This window comes from Rhamphochromis longiceps, linkage group LG7, assembly GCF_057381845.1.
Source record: "Rhamphochromis longiceps isolate RC_006_pf linkage group LG7, R_longiceps_female_GT1.1, whole genome shotgun sequence".
Lineage (NCBI taxonomy): Eukaryota > Metazoa > Chordata > Actinopteri > Cichliformes > Cichlidae > Rhamphochromis > Rhamphochromis longiceps.
In genome coordinates, this window is record NC_140563.1 from 15,088,739 (window position 1) to 15,108,912 (window position 20,174).

Consider the following 20,174-nt stretch of genomic DNA (forward strand, 5'->3'; position numbering starts at 1 on the left):
ATCTATGAAAAGTGAACGCAGTCCAGAAAAATGTGTGAACTTTTACAAGAAGTTCAGTAAAGCACACTCTAGTAAAGCAAGCAGTGGAAGCTGTGTAGCTGTGTGGAACTAGGGGCACTTAATTCCGTGTCAACACTTGCGTGGGAGGTGAAATCTGCAGAGTTTCCACATGAAAAGTCATCATTAAAGCGGGCGACTCAACGCAGGAAACGAGTGATGAGCACGGGGAGACGACAGAGAGACAGTGCACAGGAGGGAAGGGCAGTGTGAGAAAAATCTCCCTCGTTTAGACTTTTGAATATAAATGTGACCTTCAGCAGGTGGATTTCCAGTGGATTAATAATTTAATGCTCCTTCATCACAGATGGGCTGGAGACCTTGTTGCTTTCGGTGATGAGTATGCGCAGTTCATAACATAAAGGCATAAACCCTACTGTGACTGATCATAATGCTACAGCTGACAGTGGCATGTTTTGTAGTTATAACAATAGTCTATTGGGGCTGCTGACAATTATTTAACAATTATTTGATTGGCTTCAGTGGATTTCTTCTTTTTGCTTGTAAGATTGTCAAACTGGGATCAATAGCAAGCCAGAGAAAAGCCTTCTGACTTTACGGTTAATTCCCAAACCCCTTACAGTTCACGCTTTGGATGCTAATCAATTTCAACTGCAGCTGCAGTGAGATCTGACTGATCTGACTCGGCATGTAATCTGCAAAAATCAAACCAACACAGCTTGAAACAAATACTTGATTGTCCTGTGGTGGTGCACAGTCAAGACTGAAAGGCTTACCCATGTGTTTATGAAGATCCAACTTGTTTTACTGAAGCATGAGATATAAAACAATCTTTTTTTCATTTAAAATGTTACATTTATTTCCAGTTTTTCACCAAAGTTTCTTACACTTCTGTTTGGCACTTTTGTTTTTTTCAACACCCTGATTTGTTTTCCTGTATGTTGCTGCCAAATTTAGCTCATTTTACAAAACTACCTCTCTTGAATATTTAATGAAAAAACACTTAAGGGCATATGGCCAAAATGCCAGTCTGATCCAGTCCTCCAAAGATAGCATTTTTTCTCACAGAACTGCAGCAACAGTCCTTCATTAATCTTTCATCTAACTAGGGCGGTGAGAGGGGCTGGAGCCTTTCCCAGTTCACAGTAGACAGGTCTCCACAGGCTCAAATCCAATCCCTCTCCTACTCCACTATGGTGTAACTCTATTGAGTCTCTGCTATGGAGTTCATAGATTGTATAAAAACAAATAGATGTAGTCACATAATGTCATCCATCAATTTGGCTGCTAACATGTTTTTTGATGCCACAAGTGATCGTGTTCGGATGAGAAGGTGGCGTGCTAAGTAATCAGCTAACAATAGCAAGATTCATAACCCACTTCTGCTTGAGGCTGTTTGGTTTGCAAAAGGAGTCAAGTGTGTAGCCAGAGGGTGCGGAGGCCAGATTGGTACCAGGACTGTCACGGGGCTGACACAGGGAGACAAACAACCCTTCATCCTCACATCCACACCTGTGGCCAATTTGGAATCACTGCCTAACCCAACATGCATGCTTTCTGGACTGAGGGGGTCCTGTACAGATTTGAAGTGGCTATAGAGAGATTTAGAGGGTTGCGTTGAGGTTTGTCCTCTCTGCGTGCTTTGGAAACTTTTTTGCTGATTAGCGGAGGTCACCGTTTTAAATCCTCTGCTTTAATAAAACATGTGAGCATGAGCCTGATATAAATGATCACATCAAAATAATCCTTTTGATGGAATGAAATGAGCATGAAGTCATTAACAGCGAGCTGACTCACAGTCTCACAGTGAGTCAGCTCACTGTTTCTGCAGTCTCCCACGCAGCCCGCAGGGCCTCGACCTATGCACCATGAGGAAGCCCATCACCATCAAATAGGGATCTGCTAGAAACAATAGACTCTGGGCCTTCTTATTCACATGCACTGCACACGTACACACTCACAAAGTCAACAATAGTGGATCAACAAGAACATCCCTTCCAACTCCGCTAAATTATATTTGTTTCTGCATGTGTTGTTACATCTGCTTTTGGGCGGCTTTATTTTACCCCATGGTACCCCGCTCTGCCTCTGCGAGCAGGACAGTTTATTCTGTTCGTGTTTATATTGAGAGACGCTGTATTTATTCAGGTGTGTGACTTAAGAAGAAACAGAGAGGGCCTGCATGCCGAGAAGCCTCAAGCTGTCTCTGCTTGTTTCCCTCATTCAGCAGTGTGTTCAGAAGTGCAACAGCAGTTTCAAACAAACAAGCAACACTCCGATGACCCAGAGCTGACGGGAAATGAAAAACATGTGTATTTGTAGCATTTCTCACATGTATTTCAAAGTGCAATTGAAACATATTTCCATGAAGACTAAGATGAGATAGAATACACTTCATTTATGGGAAATCCCTGCATTAGAACAGTTATAGCAATGAGCTTAATCTGGAGGGAGGCCTGTGAGCTAGTTCAACCAGTCATCTCAAGCTGCACTGTGTCATATACATCATATCTCTGTCCCCTCCCATCATCCCCACCCCACTTTTGGGGTGCATTTAAGCTCCATATGTTCAATCTCTTTGCCACTGTTGCCCTATAATGACACCAGCTGTGTCAGCCCCTCCACCACCTCAACATCCACCTGTATGGGCTCCCTGATTTTTATATGTGACATAACTGTGGGGAACTCTAACTATATTTTTCTGGGGCCATAAATCATCTCAAATGTGGGTTTTCTGACTAAACAGCACATCTGCTTCTGATTAATCATCCTCTTTATCCAAGCATCAGTCTGCCTTGCCACAAGGTTTTAAGAGATGCTTTAACATTATAGAGAGGGAAACCTCCCATTATGTATGCTGACATGGCTTACTGATACTCTTAGAAGGAGCCTAGACTGTGTTAGCATTAATTATTAAATAAAAAGCAGAATGCAGAAAAGCCCATTACCTCTTTCTGCAGCAGTTGCCCCCCCTGTATTTCCACTTTTCCATCAGTCCATTTCTGTCCATAGGAGTAACCCCAATCTCTATTCAACTGTTGTTTTCCTACCTTTTTTTTATTTTTTTGGTTTTGTTTGCTGCTGCTGTCAGCTTACATCTTGCTGACCTATATCCTTCCTGTTGACAAATCCTATAAATCCTGCTTTTATCCTGCTGCTCTAAACTGCTTGTTGGTGTCAGTCAAGAAAGGCAAGTGAAGGAACAGCAACTCCTGCATGCTGAATGTGAAATACTGCAAATTTAGAGCTCACTGAATATTTTTGCATGGTCCTAGTTCATGAATAAATCCAGTCTGTTTTGTATTATTGTAAAAAAAAAAAAAAAAAAAAAAAGCATTTCCAAACGCTCTACCTCATTGTTTAGTGACAAAGATGCATCCCCTCTATAGCAAATACTATATGGATCAAACACAGGACCAAACAAGACATTTCCAGCCTTGTGTTTACAACTCACCATATGTTTCCAATTTGGGTGACTATTGCTGACAAGCTGTGAGCCATATTTGAGGCCACCCGGTGATGATGCAATTATCTTGGACAGGATGTGCATTAGAGGGGATCGAAGCCCAGGGGACTCTCCCCTTTACAGTAATGTAATCACCTGACTAAAGTCATCAGAGTGAGTGCTCACTGCTCACTATATTCTCACAGTCTGAAAATATAATAAAAATGCATTAACTACTAAATCTGTTTGAGACACTCCTATCCCCATGGAGGCACAGCACAACATTAAAACTACATATTAATTTGGAGGCCCCCCCACCACCACAGCAGCTCTAACCCATCAGTGTATAGACAGGGGGGTTCTGGAGGTAACCTCTAGTGCAAATGTAGAAAACATACAGCCAGAGGGCCAGAACTGACCCATGCGCTATCTCAATATGACCCCTAATGTCTTCAATGGGAAATTAAACATCCGCTAACATTTAAAAAATCTATAAAACACAGCCTCCAATTACTGGACCGTGACGTCTTTGACTATAGCAAGTCTGTACTGCCCTATGACTTGATTTTAGCACAGGGTAATCCAAATGTTTTTTCTGCAATAAACTTCAGCACCTTTATTCTAAAGATTAAAATTATATTGTGAAAAATAAAATTGATATAGCTTTTAAATGGATTGTTTTGTGCCACAATACACCATACTGAGGAAAAGTAGACAATTTCTAACACAAAGATTTTTGTTTTTGAATTAAGAATTCATTCTTTTCCCCACAAATGTTCATAGAGTTGAGCATTATGTACAGAATGCTTCTACTCAGTTTGTTCAAAATGCAGCTCTTCATTCACTTTAGCAAATACATTTCTAAAAAATGTTGCCCACCCCTGCTAGTGTGGCACCTGGAAAATGACAGTTGATCCTTTGGATTCAGTAGGTGGTGGGGTGACGCCTCCGTGGATCGGGCTTGTTACATTGCACTCAAAAAAATGAAATTGGGTGGTTGTTACATTTACAAATTTCAAGCTTGTAATGTGAACAAAATAATTTCATGTTTCGGTGGTGAATGTAATTAAATCATGTAGGATCTGCATGAAATTCAGCAACTTAAATTATTCTTGTTGAGCTGACATGATACAATCTACTAAGAGTGGTTAGTTAGCTGGACTCACAAAATTCACAAGATCACCCAAGAGTTCAAACCACAGGAAAATCACTGGGGTTAGAAGAGACAGACAACCATACACACACTATGTACATGCCTTTACTATTTATTGTGGTTTAACCTGTAAAGGACAAAAACGTACAGAAAATTCTACATCAAGCCTTGTAATCATAGCCTCCCTATTTTTTGAAGTCTATATTGACAGCTCGGTGGCACAGTAGTTAGCACTGTTGCCTCGCAGGGCTGGACTGGGACAAAAAATCAGCCCGGGCATTTTGACTAGAGACCCGCCCACCAGGTATTATAGGAAAAACCATAAAGCCTTTGAATGAAAACAAACGCTGTTGTCACAGTGATATACACTGTCTTGTTGGCATATATGTATCAATCTAATAAACTTAAAGTTTATTAGACTGATACATCTACAACACATGGTGGAAACACATGGTGGAAACCTGAAATTAAGACAGAGAAGACTACAGGTGAGACATGACCATTAGTGAATATTAAAAATAATAAATGACAGATTTAAGGGTATTTTCATAAACTATTCATTTACCACATCAATAATCAGCATGGCAGGGCAAGATATTTTTTCTAACATAACCTTTAAAAAGTGAAAGGAGATAGAAAGACAGGTGAGAAAGAATAAAACTTAATTGACTTTTTGATGGTATTTTACACACAGTACTGGTACAGAATCTAGAAAATGTGGGAAAATACTGGCATCATATACAGTACTTAGCTACTTCTGAAGAAATTATGATGGGACCCTAAAAAAAATTACTATGAACAATAATGGATTTCTATACATTTAGTCAGATGACCACTTTTGTTGTAAGATTCAGATAATTATGTATTCAAAGTTTTTAAATGACATAACAAAGAAAAGTATTTCTTTGTGCCCCCCTTCCCTGTTAATGCCCTACCTGGCCCCCTGGACAAACGTTGCTAGACCCGTCCCTGCACAGTTACCAGCTGTCAGCTACTTAGAAAAGGATCCTGGTGTTATTTGTTTCTCAGAAACAGTTCATAACTTCCCTTCAACTCATTCATGTCACCTAAAAGGTAAATCTGTTTCTCCATCACCTGTTCAGCTCTGATGATCCAGTAAGGACATCTCCTGGTTGCATCTTCATGTTTCCCTCTCACCACATATCCAAACCGACATCATGACCAGCAGCTTTTACAGCTGTGGCTCCAGCAAACATCAGTAGATATTAGAAATTAATATCAAATAAATTCTAACAACAGCTGATCAAGCTTTTCATAACTTCTTACCTAAAATTCAGTTCACCTGACACTCGGACTGGCGGCCGCCTCGGGTCTGTCCTCCTCCTGCCTCCCCTTTCTCTCATCCACCTACTGGCCTCCACCACTTGCTAATGTTACTGAATCTGTGGAAGCTCCGCGATAGCCACCACCAAACAACTGAGTTATTTTTACACATCTCCCAGCATCTGGCCAATCCACCACCTTTCAGTGTTTACACCGTTACGGAAAAACAAACAAAGATCGGCCCATAAAAACGAAAAATCACATCGGCCCACCGGGCAAATGCCAGGCATGCCCGATGGCCAGTCCAGCTATGTTGCCTCGCAGCAAAAAGGTCTTGGGTATAAATCTGTAATCTGGCCAAGTTTGCAGTGGGTTCTCTCTGGGTACTCTGGTTTCCTGCCACAGTTAAAAGTCACGCAGTAATTAGGATTAGGTTAATTGTCGTTTCTAAAATATCTGTGAACATGAGTGCAGATGGTTGTTTGTTTCTCTGTGATAGACTGGTGACCTGTCCAGTACTCTGACTGTCACCCTATCACATCTGGGATAGGCCCCAACCTCCCTGCAACCCTGGTAAAGATAAGAGGATGGATGGAGTGGAAGTTATGATAAATGCCTTAACATTTTATGTTAGCCAGACCCTAGACTGTTGAACACTCCAAAAAAATAACTCATTTAATGAACTTAAAATAATCATGGAAAGGATTTGCACATTAATAAATGGCTTTCTATTACGATTAAGCATTTTTGTCACACTAACGTAATTTGCATGGGTTGGATCAACTCAATTAAATTAAGTTGGACTCAAATGCAGTGAAACAGTTGATTCATCATTAATTAATCAAGTGCATTAAGTTGGAATAACAGAATTGCATAATGCTAAAATAAAGCAATTTTAATTATGTGGAAATTCTTTCCATGATTTTTTTATGTTCATTCAAAGAGTTATTTTTTTGAGTGTGCTCGCCCAATTTAAGTCTAATGCTCCATCGCTGTATTTGGCTCTTTGTCATTTTCCTTTTGATATTTCTGACACCGGATTTGTCACGTGGTGTGTGAAATTATTCTCCTGTAGGAGGTTTGTTCTATTGAGGAGCGCCTTTAGTTAGTAAATGTCAAAGTCACATCCATCTGAATCCCAAAACCCACAATTTCTCAGCAGCACAGTGTCACTGTGAATGTAGAAGGAAGCACTTTGTACCCTCTTGCTGGTGAGCCACGCTTTGCTTATTATATGCCATGGATGTTTCCATGCTTCCAAAAAGGCAATTAAGACATGTAACAATTTTGCATGTTATGGCTTATTACCAACAGCTGCCACAAAAAACTGTGTCTGTATTATATCCGTGTAAAAACCAGCTAAACACCTAAACATCACATGCAACTTTCCCCACAAAAATCTTGCTCTTGTTGTTTCCTGGACCCTTTAAATCATGTTCAGGCCCACAAAACGCCCCACAAAGGACAAAAAGCAAACAGTGGGAATGCACTTGTATTGAAATAAGCACTGCTCTTCACAAGAGCTGCATAAATACACTTACCTGCACCCTTTTCTAATCATATGACAATCACTTACATTTATGGCCAATGCTGTCTCTTTATCTTAAAGCGTCTGTTCACTATGCACTTAGTAGCGGCTCAAGGGCCTGAGAGAAGAGCATTAAAAGGATCAATATCAAATCAATAAATGGTTAATGGTTCTCGTGTGTAAGTTTATGCTTCTCAGTGTGCAAATGTTCTACCTAAAAGTGCAAATATGCCCAGAAAAGTGTCTAGCAAGGTTTCTGATTGTAACAAAAAGGGGGGGGGGGGGGGGGGGAATGAAAATGCAAACCAGACTGCTGATACATGATCGATTGCAAATAACTGTTAAATACGAGGTTATATTTGTAAATCATAGAGCATAATGCACAAAACACGCTGTAGAAAAACCACTTATTCTAGATATGACTGACGGAATGCTTATTTTCCACCCAAAGATATTTTTCTGCTGTGAACCATGCCTTAAAATTCTGCGGTCGGAAACACAGACGCTCAAAGATCAGCCGCATGACTCTGCACTGGTGCTGCGCGCTTTGCCTGACCCTGGAGCCACCGCAGAGGGCCCCTTCTGCCTTAAAACAGGCAGTCTGCGCCTTTTAGGTGACGGGGGACTGTGTAATATGAGTCGGGATGAAAACTGCGCGCTGAATCCGGCTGCCAGTCCAGATGCTGTTCGCTGGAGAGAGAGAGGAGGTGCATGATGGATCCCGTCCCACTGCTGCTCATCATCGTCACATCTCTGCCAATTTGCTCGGCAGTCTACACTGGGCCCCTGCAGCCCGAGATCTCCAATGGCACTTTCCATCACTTCTTCGTCCCGGATGGAGATTACGAGGAGACAGAAGATCCCGAGAAGTGCCAGATGCTGTTTAAATTTTCAGACGTGTATCCATGCGCGGCCTTAGAGGACAGTGACTCTGTAGTGAGGGAGGACTTCGTCCTCACGAAGCTGCAGGCGGAGGACTCGGCGCGCCTGCTCGAGGGCATCGGCCGGACTGTGGCCCAGGATCTGGACGGAGAGGACAGCTACGGAAAGTTCCTCCGGCGGGAGATCTCCCAGATCGGCGAGGCTTTTTCAAACGTGGACAAGTCCCTGGTGGAGCTGGAGGTGAAGTTTAAACAAAGTCAAGAGACTGAGCTAAGGGAAGAGCAACAGCTGAACGGGCATGTGGTGAAGCAAGTGGGTGACGTTAGGGACGCACTGAAGGAAACCACCGACATCTCGCTGGGCCTGAAAGATAAACATGAGCTGCTGTCTCTCATCATTCGCAGTCACGGTACCAGGCTGAGCCGCCTAAAGACTGAGTATCTTAATGCTGGTTCTTAGTGGGGCTGTGGGAGCTTTAAGTGTGTGTTTGTGTATGTGTGTATGAAAGAGAGAGCGAGAGACTGAGGAAAAAGAAAGAGCGAGGACGCTCCAGTTCATTAACCAACTGGAAAGTTTATTGTGGCTTATGAATATCCTTCTTAAGCATTTGAACTTCTCTGACCTTTGGTTGTTCCCATTCCTTGGAGCTGTGTCACTGAAGGAGCTCTAACAGAAATATTAGCACATTCCTCTGAATCAGGAGGGAACAAAGAAATGTGGACATAAGTTATGTCTGCAAGGAACCCTCAGTGCCACCCCAGAGGAGAAATCTTATCCAGAAGAGAGAGTGTGAAAACAACCCCCCCCCCCTCCCCCAACATGGATTTATTGTCAGTAAAATATGTAACTCTGTATGATTTTAACTATGCTGTTCACGCTGTTAGGTTGTCATAACTGATCAAATAAATATTAAATATCTGATATTTCTCCCTTTCTTTCAAGCAAGACAAAATGTTCTTCATTCTTCTCACCACATCAGGACTTTCAGGTATTTTCTTTTTCAATGTGAGACGTCTCCCATCCTTTAAAATTTGCGATGTGCAATAAGAACTCGAAATCTTTGAAATTGTAATTTTTTTCACTTTCATCACTTTCATGTGACCCTCCTCCTCCCTCATGTCTTGACATCACCGTGTTTGCTGTTGGCACTACAAGTGGCAGGCTCGACTGTCCCTTCAAGTGGCCGTGGTTAATTGGCGTCTGAAGTCTGTCACTGCCTCCCACTTCCATCTGGAAGTAATCTGCTCGAGTATGAAATATGCTTCTTCAAAGGCCGTCACTGTCATCATTATCTAGTCTTTTGTCTGTCATAATCCACGCAGTTCGAGGTTGACATGAGATGTTACTGTGTTTAAACTCTGAGCTGTTTTGGATTATGTCATTTTTACTAAAAATAGGCTTTTAACTGGCAAGTTGTTTATATGCCTATAAAAAAAGCCCTGTTTTGCTCTTGAGTTTATTTCAGAGACACTGTTTATGGATGGAAAATTGTTTTGAATTTCCAAAATAAGCATTAACCCTGGCTAACAGGGTCACACATAAACACATCTGTTAGGCAGTCTTCATTTGAAGTGCCTTGGATTTAATATCACAAATGCCTTTGGTGGTAATCTCTGTATTTTCTTTCTCTGACTACCGTAAAATGTTCTTATTCCAGCCAACGTCTGCAACAACCACAAAGTAACAGCTACAAGCATGCCCACTTTTTTTCTTTCTTACTTTTTTTTGTTAACAGAGATGATGTCTATGCAGATGTGAGTGAGCCAGATGGGCTGCAATGGGCGCAACTGGGTGTGATTTCCTCTGTCTGGTTTTCCTCACAGTCCAGCTTCCCCTGAGGGACCCCTTTTTAAAAAAACAGCTCTTTCTTTCTTAGCACAGTGCAGACCAGCACAGCAAAAACCCAGAGCTGCAGGAGCTCCTGAGAAACCCTATATGTCTATACAGCTCTTAATTTCCAGGGGCACAGTACAGGGCTCCAAGATTTGATTAAAATATTTGGACAAAATTTCCACTGTGTTAGTAAAAGTGGAGCTATTCGCAAAACCTCTCATAAGCAACCTGCCCATCATAGTTAATTTGTCTTTTTTGGCTCTGATATAAATCCACCTATAGGAAAATATTTTTTTCCCGCAAGATTAGATTCAGATCCACGCTGCTTAGAGGCACGACTGCCCGAGCGTTAAGCATGCTGTTGAAGAATTTATTCTCCTTAAGAAAAAGAAAGAAAGGTCAAGAATGCAGACCACAGTCGACCTGAAACTACTCTGACCCGAAAATGACAGGCCTCTGGGGTGCTATTGTTAGAAAGGAGAGATTTGTTAAGTGCTCCATCTGCTACTAGTCTTACCGTTATTATTACTGCAATGAAACGACTGATCGTTTTAATATGATTCAACTGCATCTGACGCTCTTTTAAGGAGCTCTTGTTCAATAAAAATAGAGATACTGTTTAACTTCTCAAGTTTTTTAACACATCTCAGTGGACCAGCTCCATGACAACAGAGAAATTTCCCACTGAGCAAAGTCTGCCTTCTGCTAAAGACCATGAAAGCTCTTGAAAGAGCAGGAAAGTGAACCTTGAGATAAGACTTTTTTTCAGATTGCTGTGTTGAAGGCCAACCCCCCCCCCTTTCACATACTCAGGAGCAGAATTAATTTACATCCTTAACAAATGTTGCTGATGTAACAAGACAACATAACTAAGTCAAAGACGAAAAGAAGTGAGAGCTTTAACTTCAGTAAAAAAGAAACACTTATACCAGTGTGGTATGCAGGGATGTAAGCAAAAATCCTACATTTAAAATTAATTTTAGTATAGGAAGTATTGTTAAAGAAAACAAAATGCAGAATAGCCCATTCGGAAGGGACGGATGACCTCTTTCACTGCTTAATTGCAATGAAAAAGCATTACTTTGCTGTAAGTGGAAAAGTTGATTCCTTACTCTATAGTAGCTGGTGATCAACTATAACTATTTATGTATATCAGTCTGTCTTATTTTTTTATATTTGTAAAGTCATTACTTAATTGATGAGAAATGGAAAGTACAATATTTTTTTCAAAAATATATTTTAGTATAAACCCGAATAAAATACCAACATTTAAGTACAATGGCCTTCAAACTGTACTTTAGTAAATAGTCCTTGATACTTTCAGCATCCAGGCCTATGGAAAACTAAGTACACTCTTACTGCTTCCACTGAAATTCAAAGAGTAAGGCACAGTGAGGTGCTACTAATTACTTGATTACACTTGATTAATTAATCATCTGTATGTGTGAGCACCCTTGTAAAACCAGATGTTTTGGCAGTTTGATGTCTGCAGCATTCAGGTGGGTGTTAATGGAATACCAAGAACTGTTCCTGCCCATCAATTTGAGATGAGTTATGAGGCCATTTCCAAACAATTTGAAGTTCATCATTGTGCAGTGAGGAAGATTATTCACACGTGGAAAGCTTTCAAGACACTTCAAGCTCAGACTGTGCAATGCTCGGAGAAACTGCCAAAAACAAAACAAGAGGTACATCTCAGACTCTGCAGGCCTCAGTTAGCATGTTAAATGTAAAAGTTCATGAATATCACAATCAGGAAAACAAATGTGGTTTGTTTGGAATGGTTGCCAGGAGAAAGCCTCTTCTCTCTGAAAAAAACATGACGGCACAGCTTTGGATTGCAAAACTGCATCTGAACAAAACAAAAGGCTTCTGGAACAATTTCCTTTGGACAGACAGGACCAAAGTGGAGATGCTTGGCCATAATACACAGCACTCATCCTGGAGCGAACACTTAATACTAACTGTCAAGCACGGTGGTGGAAAAGTGATGATTTAGGCTTGTTTTGCAGTCATGAGTCAACAATGAACTCTTCTGTATAGTCAAATGTGAAGCCATCTGTCTGACAGTTAAAGCTTGGTGTAAAACTGCATTATGTAACAGGTCGATGGTCCCAAACGCAGCAGCAAATCTTCAACAGAATGGCTGAACAAAGATGTTGCAATGGCCCAAAGTCCAGACCTGTTTGAAATGCTGTGATAGGACCTTAAGAGAGCTGTGCATAAATGAGTCCCTCAGTGAACTGAAGCCACGCTGTAAAGAAAAGTTGGCTACAAGCTACTGAATCATGGGCTGCATTTAGCTTTTCTTTTCACAAGACTCCACAGAGTCCCATTTGACCTTATATAGAGAAAAGCATACACGCTTTTTACTCCACTTATCTGACATGGTATTAGTCACTGTTGGGGTTGGGGTTTTTAATGCAAAGCATACTTAAAGTTCAAGCAATTGAATGCACTTTGGCCAACAAGCCATGGGTATGTAGCATAATTAGACCACCTACAGCACCGGATGACTTTTTAATGATGTGGGCACATGTAGGACATGTATGATTCCTCCTCATTAACCACACAGTCCTTTGTATCATTGATACCAGACACTGTAACACTGCAAAACAAACCAGTCTTCACAATTCGTTTGAACAGTTAGATACATTTACAACAGAGGACTACTGTTTGTTTACATGAAAAATGTTTTCATGTTTCCAGGGGCTGTTAACGGAATAAAAAGGAGCTCTTTGCAATGAATTAACGGTCCACTAAGAGAGTCTGTGCATCCTCTGGCAAATGATTTTATCACTGAATATATTTTGTTCATTTATGATGGAGAGTGTCTGTTTACTTAAATCTCCAGTGACTTAAGTAAACAAACACTGTGCCTAATCAACAACAGGGATTTATTTGAAGACTGCAGATGAAGATTGCCACAATCTGAGCAACAGAATAGCACCGATGAGCAGCAAAAGTTCAGGAAATGAGTGAAGCCAATATTTGAATTAGCTGTCAGAACGATTAATTTTTTTTCTTAAAACTAGTACGCATGAAAAAAAAAACACCTTGAAAAATTATCAGCAACATCAGTGTGTTAATCTGTGAATTGTCAGCATGTTGTGATCCGAGAGCTTTGGATGAAGTTATCCGGACATTCCTCATTTTATGTGGCCCTGCTGTTTATAAACATAGATTGAATTTCCACTGAAGCGTGCAGGCGGAAAAAAAATTACTTCACTTTCATGTTCTATTAAATTTGGACTGATTTATTTCTGTCAGTTTTGTCACTCAGTTTTGGTCACTGACGCACATTTTGGCCACTGACATTTGCACATTTAAGCATTTAGAAGTGGTTGCATAAAACGGTGGCCTGCAAGCAGCTCCAACACCAAGAGAAATAAATTCAGCTGCAGTTTTAAAACAATGCTGTAAACGCCTTGACTCGGTTAGCAGGCCTCTTCTGCCTGCTGGCATAACAGTGAACACATGTTAAGACATAAGACAACCACAAAGGTTTTTTTTGCTTTTGTTTCTTTTTATATGATGTCTGTTCAGTGCATTACATGAGGGGGGAGGGAAAAAAATACTTTTGCATGGCTCTTTTATTTTTCAAAAATATTCCGACAGGGGTAAGACCTCAAGAACAACAAAACACTTCCCTCAAACACAGTTTGGTCTAATGCTCATTATTTTTTTTCCTTGAATAAACACAAATGCATCTGCATACATACAATTCATAAAGTACATGTACATATCTTGTTTTGAATGGGTACATAATGATACACAGTTGCCCTTTGAAATGTGAATTACAAGTCCATGGTTTGATCTTCAGTTCCCATTTGAAAGTTGTGCTATTGACCTCCTGCCAGTGCATCTTTTTCTCTTTTTTATTCTGTTTTTCTTCTCAAACTAGCAGATTTTACAAGAAGAAATTGTTATATTCTCCTCTTGAAGAGCAAGCAATGACACTCAACAGTTTATTCATAAAGAGGGACAGAAGAAAAAAATCAAAAAGCACCAGAGGAACTGAAACCGTCTTCAGTCAAATGTCACCTCTTTATCATTTCCCATGTGAGTGCGAGCAAGTGTCCCATGCTTTCTCTGTGCCTGGCTAAGTGAAGGCTTTCTCTTCTCTCTGAGTCCCTGGGTGAAGCTGTCTCTGGAACAGGGCTCGTCACTGTTTCACAGATGAGACAGGTGTCTGTTTGGTATGCCCGCGGCCTGTCACACACAGCCGTTCTCCTGTCTGGGCTTGTGCACCGCACTGGCCTGTGGGGGGTAGAGGGAGGGAGCGAGTGTGCACAGGAAGCCAGCCAGCAACGTGAGGCCCAGTCCACCCCACGCACAAAACATGGACCAGCCGTAACCATGACTGATGTCCTCTGGTATGCCAAACATGTAGCGCGGATAGCGGGATAGTTCAAAGTTGATTCCGGCCACACACGTGCAAAGGGAGATTATGCAGCACGTCCCTGCCAGAGAGCGAGGATGAAACAAGTCAGCAACCCGATTTGATCCCCCCGTTTTGATGCGCCACGGTTAATAAAGACCACACCGCCCCTCTGCGGTGAGTCGGGGCAGTGCTCTTTATGTAAAGAACTTCTTACCTCCCATGAGGAAGAGAAGTCCGGCGACATACTGCATCAGATCGTGGTCTTGACAGCAGCCCAGAGCGCCTATGATCCAGCCGAACATGATGATGGATATGGCCATTCCTATGAAACTGGCAGTCATCCTCTGGAGATCTGCAAAAAAAAAAAAGGCACAGCAGAAAACACCGTGTATGTCAGGGGGCGTGCTCAGTTTTTCTACATTAATTCATCAGATTAAAAAAAGGTAACTCACGAAGCGCGTGCCACTCATCCTGCCTTATTGTCTTCGTCAGATTGATTGGCAGATTTCTGGGGAGCTCTGATGATGAGTAGTAGTATTTTATTGGTGTGCAGCGTGGAACCAATCCTGTGGATGTAAACAACACAAAAAGGATGTCTCACATTAGCACTGAGACGAGATGAAGAGGATATCACAAGGCTCGCTCCTGCCACCCCCCACCTCCCAAAAATACGCACCCAGCCCCCACTCCACCACCGCCCGCCCATCCACCCACACCACTGTGGAGTAGCTTATTGTACGCATCCCGAGGCTTCTGTTACTACAGGCTGCCCTTTTGTGCTGGGGCGAGAGAAAAAAACAGCACGTCGATCGCATTGTAACTGTACTCCGTGCGATACTGCGTAGGCCTCGAGGGTCTTTGCGCAGCATCAGCACCTTGGATAGCGCATTCGTGCACAAAGTATTGTTACCGACAGCGCCTGTCACTCGACACAAAGCTTCCGAAACAAACACGTTACAGCACAAAAACACGAAGCCCGACACCAAACCTTTAAAGATCAAATCCTCCGTCTCCAAGTCAAACCCTTCTCTGTGGCACTTCCTCCACAGTCCGGTGACGGTGGAGTTGAAATGCCGACTGCAGAGAGACTCCATTGCCGGGGCAGGAGGCAAGAAGTGCCGCTTAGCCCGCAGCAGCATTTCGCCGCTGACACTGGAGCCCTTTCTTTCAACGTTTTTCTCCTTTGGCAGCATCCGAAGCGGAAGGTTGTTGTTGGAGATGTAAATGTAGCCGGGGTCGTTTCTTTTGTTTGAGTAATTCTTGCAGCGTTCCCGGTGCCTCCTGGCGTCAGTCTCGTACCAGTTGTCGGTGCTGATCGCCACCGCGATCAGTCCCAAAGCGCAAAAAGCCAAAAACAGACCTGCCACGGTTAAAGTCCTCATAGCAGCCATGTTCCATGCGTATCTCGCCTCTGTGCCGTGATATTTCCACGGGACAGCAGGACTCCGCTCCTGGCTGCTGCTGATGTCAGTGTCTAAGGTGGGGAGGAAATTTGGCAATACTTGGAAATCGGAAATGCTGATCAATCGGCGAAGCCCTCATTTCTCTAATTTGTCAAGCATCCCCTAAAAGAGCCATATTCGGGGGCGGAGGATAAATAGATTTGGGCCTCGATGTGCTATTTTGGTTGTCTCCTCTATGCCTCTGAACTCAGTCTAGCCTAGATACTGGCCAGTTCAACGTTTCTTTCCAGTAGATGGAGACAGAGCAAATATTTGAAAGCACGAGAAGCCCCAGACCTGCACTTTACGCACCGTGGGTCACGGTTTGCAGTCGTCATAAACACGATTTTCTGGGGTTAAACAAAATAAAGGAACCTTTGCCGTCTTTTAATAGACCATGTCTCAAGGCACCTCAGCTGATGTGTTCCGTGAAACACAAAAATGCAGACAAACAACCTGCTTTTCTCCCTGTGGTGTGCTCACAGGAAACAGTTTCATCACAGCCAGCAGACTGCCTCTGGTAAGTTTCCATTAAACAGAGGCAAAGATGTCAAAGCACAGCGTAATAATGTTTGACTCATTCGATTATTTTAAAAGAAGTCATAAAAATCCACCTCCATGCCAGAAAAAAAAAGTCAGAAGGTGGTTATAAAAATCTCAGTGTTGTATGTATAAAAACGTAGACAAGTTACAGGGACAAAGTGAGTCCAGCTCTTTCCGTCTTTTTTTCACTGGTTTCATCTCATGGTCAGAACTTCCTCAATTGAAACCATAATGCCAAACAAAAAGAGGAACAAGGCTGGTCCAAACTTCACTTTTGGTTTCGACTGCTGCCTGCAGTAGCGATTAAAAAATTCCTGTGTGAATAAACCATACTCATTGTAATTGAGAGTTAGAATCTCATAAAGCCTGCTTTCCTCTTCAATTATGTGTTAAATGAAATAAGTGTTGCATTATCTTTAAGTTTAATCATGTTAGGAATGAGTGCAAAGATTAGAGTTAATGTCTCTCTAATCACATCAGTTGAACTGATGAGAGAGAAGAGTTGAAGCAGGGAAGGGCTCGTCATTTAATATGTGATAACCTTCTCCTCTCACTGCGTCTTCTTTAAGGGTGTGAATGTTTTCACAGACATGTGGAGATGTTTTGCACTCAGAGTGTGCTATAACACACAAAAAAAGCACACTGGGCTTTAGACTTTTAATGCATGCATGTAAACATGGTGTATGGCCATCAGGAACTAACTCACCATATGAACCTAGCAACTGGATATGAATGCAGACTGTATATGTTCCAGCTTATTTCTCACTTTCAGTTCCCATTTGCGTGCTGCAGTCAGTGCCTGGCGACACTCCGTATTTATCGGTGAAGCAATAAGAAAAAGTTAAAAATTACCACAAGCTTAAAGAACCAAGAAGCTCATGAAGCCTTGTTTACATGATGGATGGCTATGTTATATCATCTGTAAGTGGATCTCTTTTGATTTTTTTACCATGTATATGTCATACACCAGGAGATAAGGCTTTGATTTCAGTTTGCGACATCGTGAAGGTATTTTGTTTTCCATGTGGGTTTCTGTTAGATTGAGTTTTCAGTTACCTTTGAAGGTTATTCTAGTGACCAAAGTAGAGCTTTAAGACACTGGAGGTGGTACTTTATTTGTTATTAATGTCTGCAAAGATGATTTTTGTTTGTGTTTAAACAGGATATACTTATTTCACTGCATTTTAACCGTTAACATATGGTAAAGTCCAGTATATAATCTGCACTCCTGCTTTATTCAGCTGATTTGATTGTTTTGTCTGTTTTATGTTCTTCTAAAATCATATCTGAAAACATTTTGGAAAGACAAAGAGACTCAAACTTTTAATTTTTCAGAAACAACATCTCATATTTCCCCCCCAAAAGGCTTCAGAGGAGGTTATTGCAAATGAGGCAGAGAACTATCGACCGTCTGTGGAGCTGTACCCTTACCTCACCGGCGTGGGGGAGATTTGCGATGGTTAGTAGACTGGATTTCAGTGTTAGAAGGTGACTCATCATACGGCCATGTGCTTAAACCTCGGTCACTTTTCAGAACGTAGATGGACCTTCCAATCTGAGCGGGTCCAGGCGTCAGACTTTGAGAATCCCCTCACGGAGCTTCAGGCCGTGTCTCCCCCACAGCTGATACCACCCTACCGCTATGGCAGTGAGTCACTGTACCTCCAACTTGATCCTCCACTCGTTCCTCTGTCTGCATCACCACAAGTAAGTCCATGTATGGTAGCTTGAAAAAACACAGTTTCCATTGATGTGATTGGAATTACTGACAAGTGGCCTGACAAGTAACGAACCCCCTTCTATTAGGATACACTCACTGCCCAAGCTACTATTCTAAAGTAGAAAAATCCTTTTAAGTGTACTGCCGGGTTGTTGTTTTTTTAATTTGTTTTACTGTGATTGAGGTATTAACATGTAGCAGTGATGTTAGGCAGTGATGAAAAAAACATTTACTCAACTGTTACTACACTGCGTGACTCACATCAGTCTGATTGCTCATTATTTCTTCCCTGAGGGAGAATACATTTACTGGAGTCTTTAAAAAGACCTCAAACATTAAAAGAAACTCAGAAAAAAAACAAAAAAAACCCTAAAGCTTTGGTAATTATTCTCACTGTCTTGAACACAGCCATGTCTGAAGTAACAGTAAATTATTTGACTTTACTCTGATTCATTTGACATTAAAATGTTCCTCATGTAAGGGTCACGTTCACTATGAAGCCTACATAATGTCAGAAAATTGCCTATAACAATTTTCTATACTCCAAGCAGAATCACAGGCCAAGAAGACCAGACAATATTTGGTATTTTTCTACTACACACTTGTAATGAACATATTTAGTTGACAGATTAATCAACAAATGGATTAGCCATTTCACACATAACTGTGTATATAAACTGTACGTGCTCCTGACTTTCAGAATCATTCAACTGCTGCCAAGAAATGAAAACAAACTGTGCTGCTGTGAACTGAATCGGGGATTTAGAAGATTATAATGTGATTTTATCTACACAAATACAGCACATGATGTGGACAGTCTGGGATATTTCCTCTGAAATGTCATCTGCACTGTTGGGTACTGCTGAGCACTGAATTCTAATTCTGGCACGGCAACTTCCTCTTTTAACACAATGACTGAGTTTAAATGAAAATGTCAGGTGATGAATAACTGCAAAACAAAAAATGTTGCCCGGTCTGTCACTTCTGTGCATAAACATGCTTTAAATTTCCCCTAAAGATCCCATATTACACCTCACCCCTGTGCTACCAGTACCCGCCTTCGGCCTCACCTGGACAGTACTACTCAGAGGAGGACCAGAGAGGAATCAGTCCACCGCTTGAGGTATCAGAGGGCGAGGATGAATATGAAGGTCATAACCCTTCTTCCTTCAGGAGAGACACTAGTGGGTATTTTCAAACCTCTTTTTTTTTTTCTTACATTCAGTCATAAACCTTGTAAACTGAATAAAATTGCTTTAGCAATTCTTATACTTTCCACTCCAGACAACAAGAAGAAAATCCGTCTGTACCAGTTCCTCCTGGACATGCTAAGAAACGGCGACATGAGTGAGAGTATCTGGTGGGTGGACCAGGACAAGGGCATCTTCCAGTTCTCCACCAAACACAAGGAAGCCCTGGCGAACCACTGGGGTATTCAGAAAGGAAACCGCAAAAAAATGACCTACCAGAAAATGGCTCGAGCTCTGAGAAACTATGGTAAAACCGGAGAGATTAAAAAAGTGAAGAAGAAGCTAACCTACCAGTTCAGTGAGAATGTGTTGAGAAACTTATATTCACGTCAGTACCCTCAATGACAAGGGAACAAACGCTGTCTTTAATCATGCTAAACTACTCAAATTTTGTCTGTAGATTTACAATTTCAGTTTGTTTTTCTACCATGTTTCCTTCCTTATTTATTTGTAATCTGTGACATTTGCTAATGTCTATATAAACAGCTTAATTTTAAACTCAAATTATGGGTGAATAAGAACAAAACTAAGAGTAAAAGATCAGTGACAGCTGCAAATAAATGTTTTAAAAATGCATATTGTAATTTTCTGAATGCTGTAAATAAATATAATGCTCTGCTATTTTTGTCAAATTATTCAAATGAACTGGGTCTGTCTTTGAACAAACAAAAAATGTGTTTTACTCCTTAAAA

General features: G+C 41.4%; 3 protein-coding genes across 5 annotated transcripts; 2 read left to right on the top strand and 1 right to left on the bottom strand.

The window, feature by feature from the left end:
- Positions 1–7,975: 7,975 nt before the first annotated feature.
- On the top strand, positions 7,976–9,231 carry fibina (fin bud initiation factor a). The gene has a single exon (XM_085412429.1). The coding sequence runs from the start codon at positions 8,140–8,142 to the stop codon at positions 8,767–8,769; it is 630 nt and encodes a 209-aa protein (XP_085268555.1). The 5' UTR covers positions 7,976–8,139; the 3' UTR covers positions 8,770–9,231.
- Positions 9,232–13,483: 4,252 nt separating this feature from the next.
- On the bottom strand, positions 13,484–16,228 carry tmem276a (transmembrane protein 276a). Its single transcript, XM_085412424.1, has 4 exons — positions 15,516–16,228; positions 14,980–15,093; positions 14,742–14,879; positions 13,484–14,606 (listed from the first exon to the last, which is right to left on the bottom strand). Exons 1-4 carry the CDS (start codon positions 15,916–15,918, stop codon positions 14,359–14,361), a joined length of 903 nt encoding a protein of 300 aa, XP_085268550.1. The 5' UTR covers positions 15,919–16,228; the 3' UTR covers positions 13,484–14,358.
- A 1,061-nt stretch (positions 16,229–17,289) lies between these two features.
- On the top strand, positions 17,290–20,091 carry spi1a (Spi-1 proto-oncogene a). Of its 3 annotated transcripts, none has more exons than XM_085412427.1 (5): positions 17,290–17,433; positions 17,848–17,971; positions 18,047–18,219; positions 19,284–19,416; positions 19,517–20,091. In XM_085412427.1, the coding sequence occupies exons 1-5, from the start codon at positions 17,407–17,409 to the stop codon at positions 19,825–19,827; spliced, it is 768 nt and encodes a 255-aa protein (XP_085268553.1). In that variant the 5' UTR covers positions 17,290–17,406; the 3' UTR covers positions 19,828–20,091. The 3 variants fall into 3 exon arrangements, with proteins under 3 accessions (XP_085268553.1, XP_085268551.1, XP_085268552.1); XM_085412425.1 differs by having other exon boundaries at positions 19,251–19,416; positions 19,517–20,089; XM_085412426.1 differs by having other exon boundaries at positions 17,878–17,971; positions 19,251–19,416; positions 19,517–20,088.
- Positions 20,092–20,174: the final 83 nt, after the last annotated feature.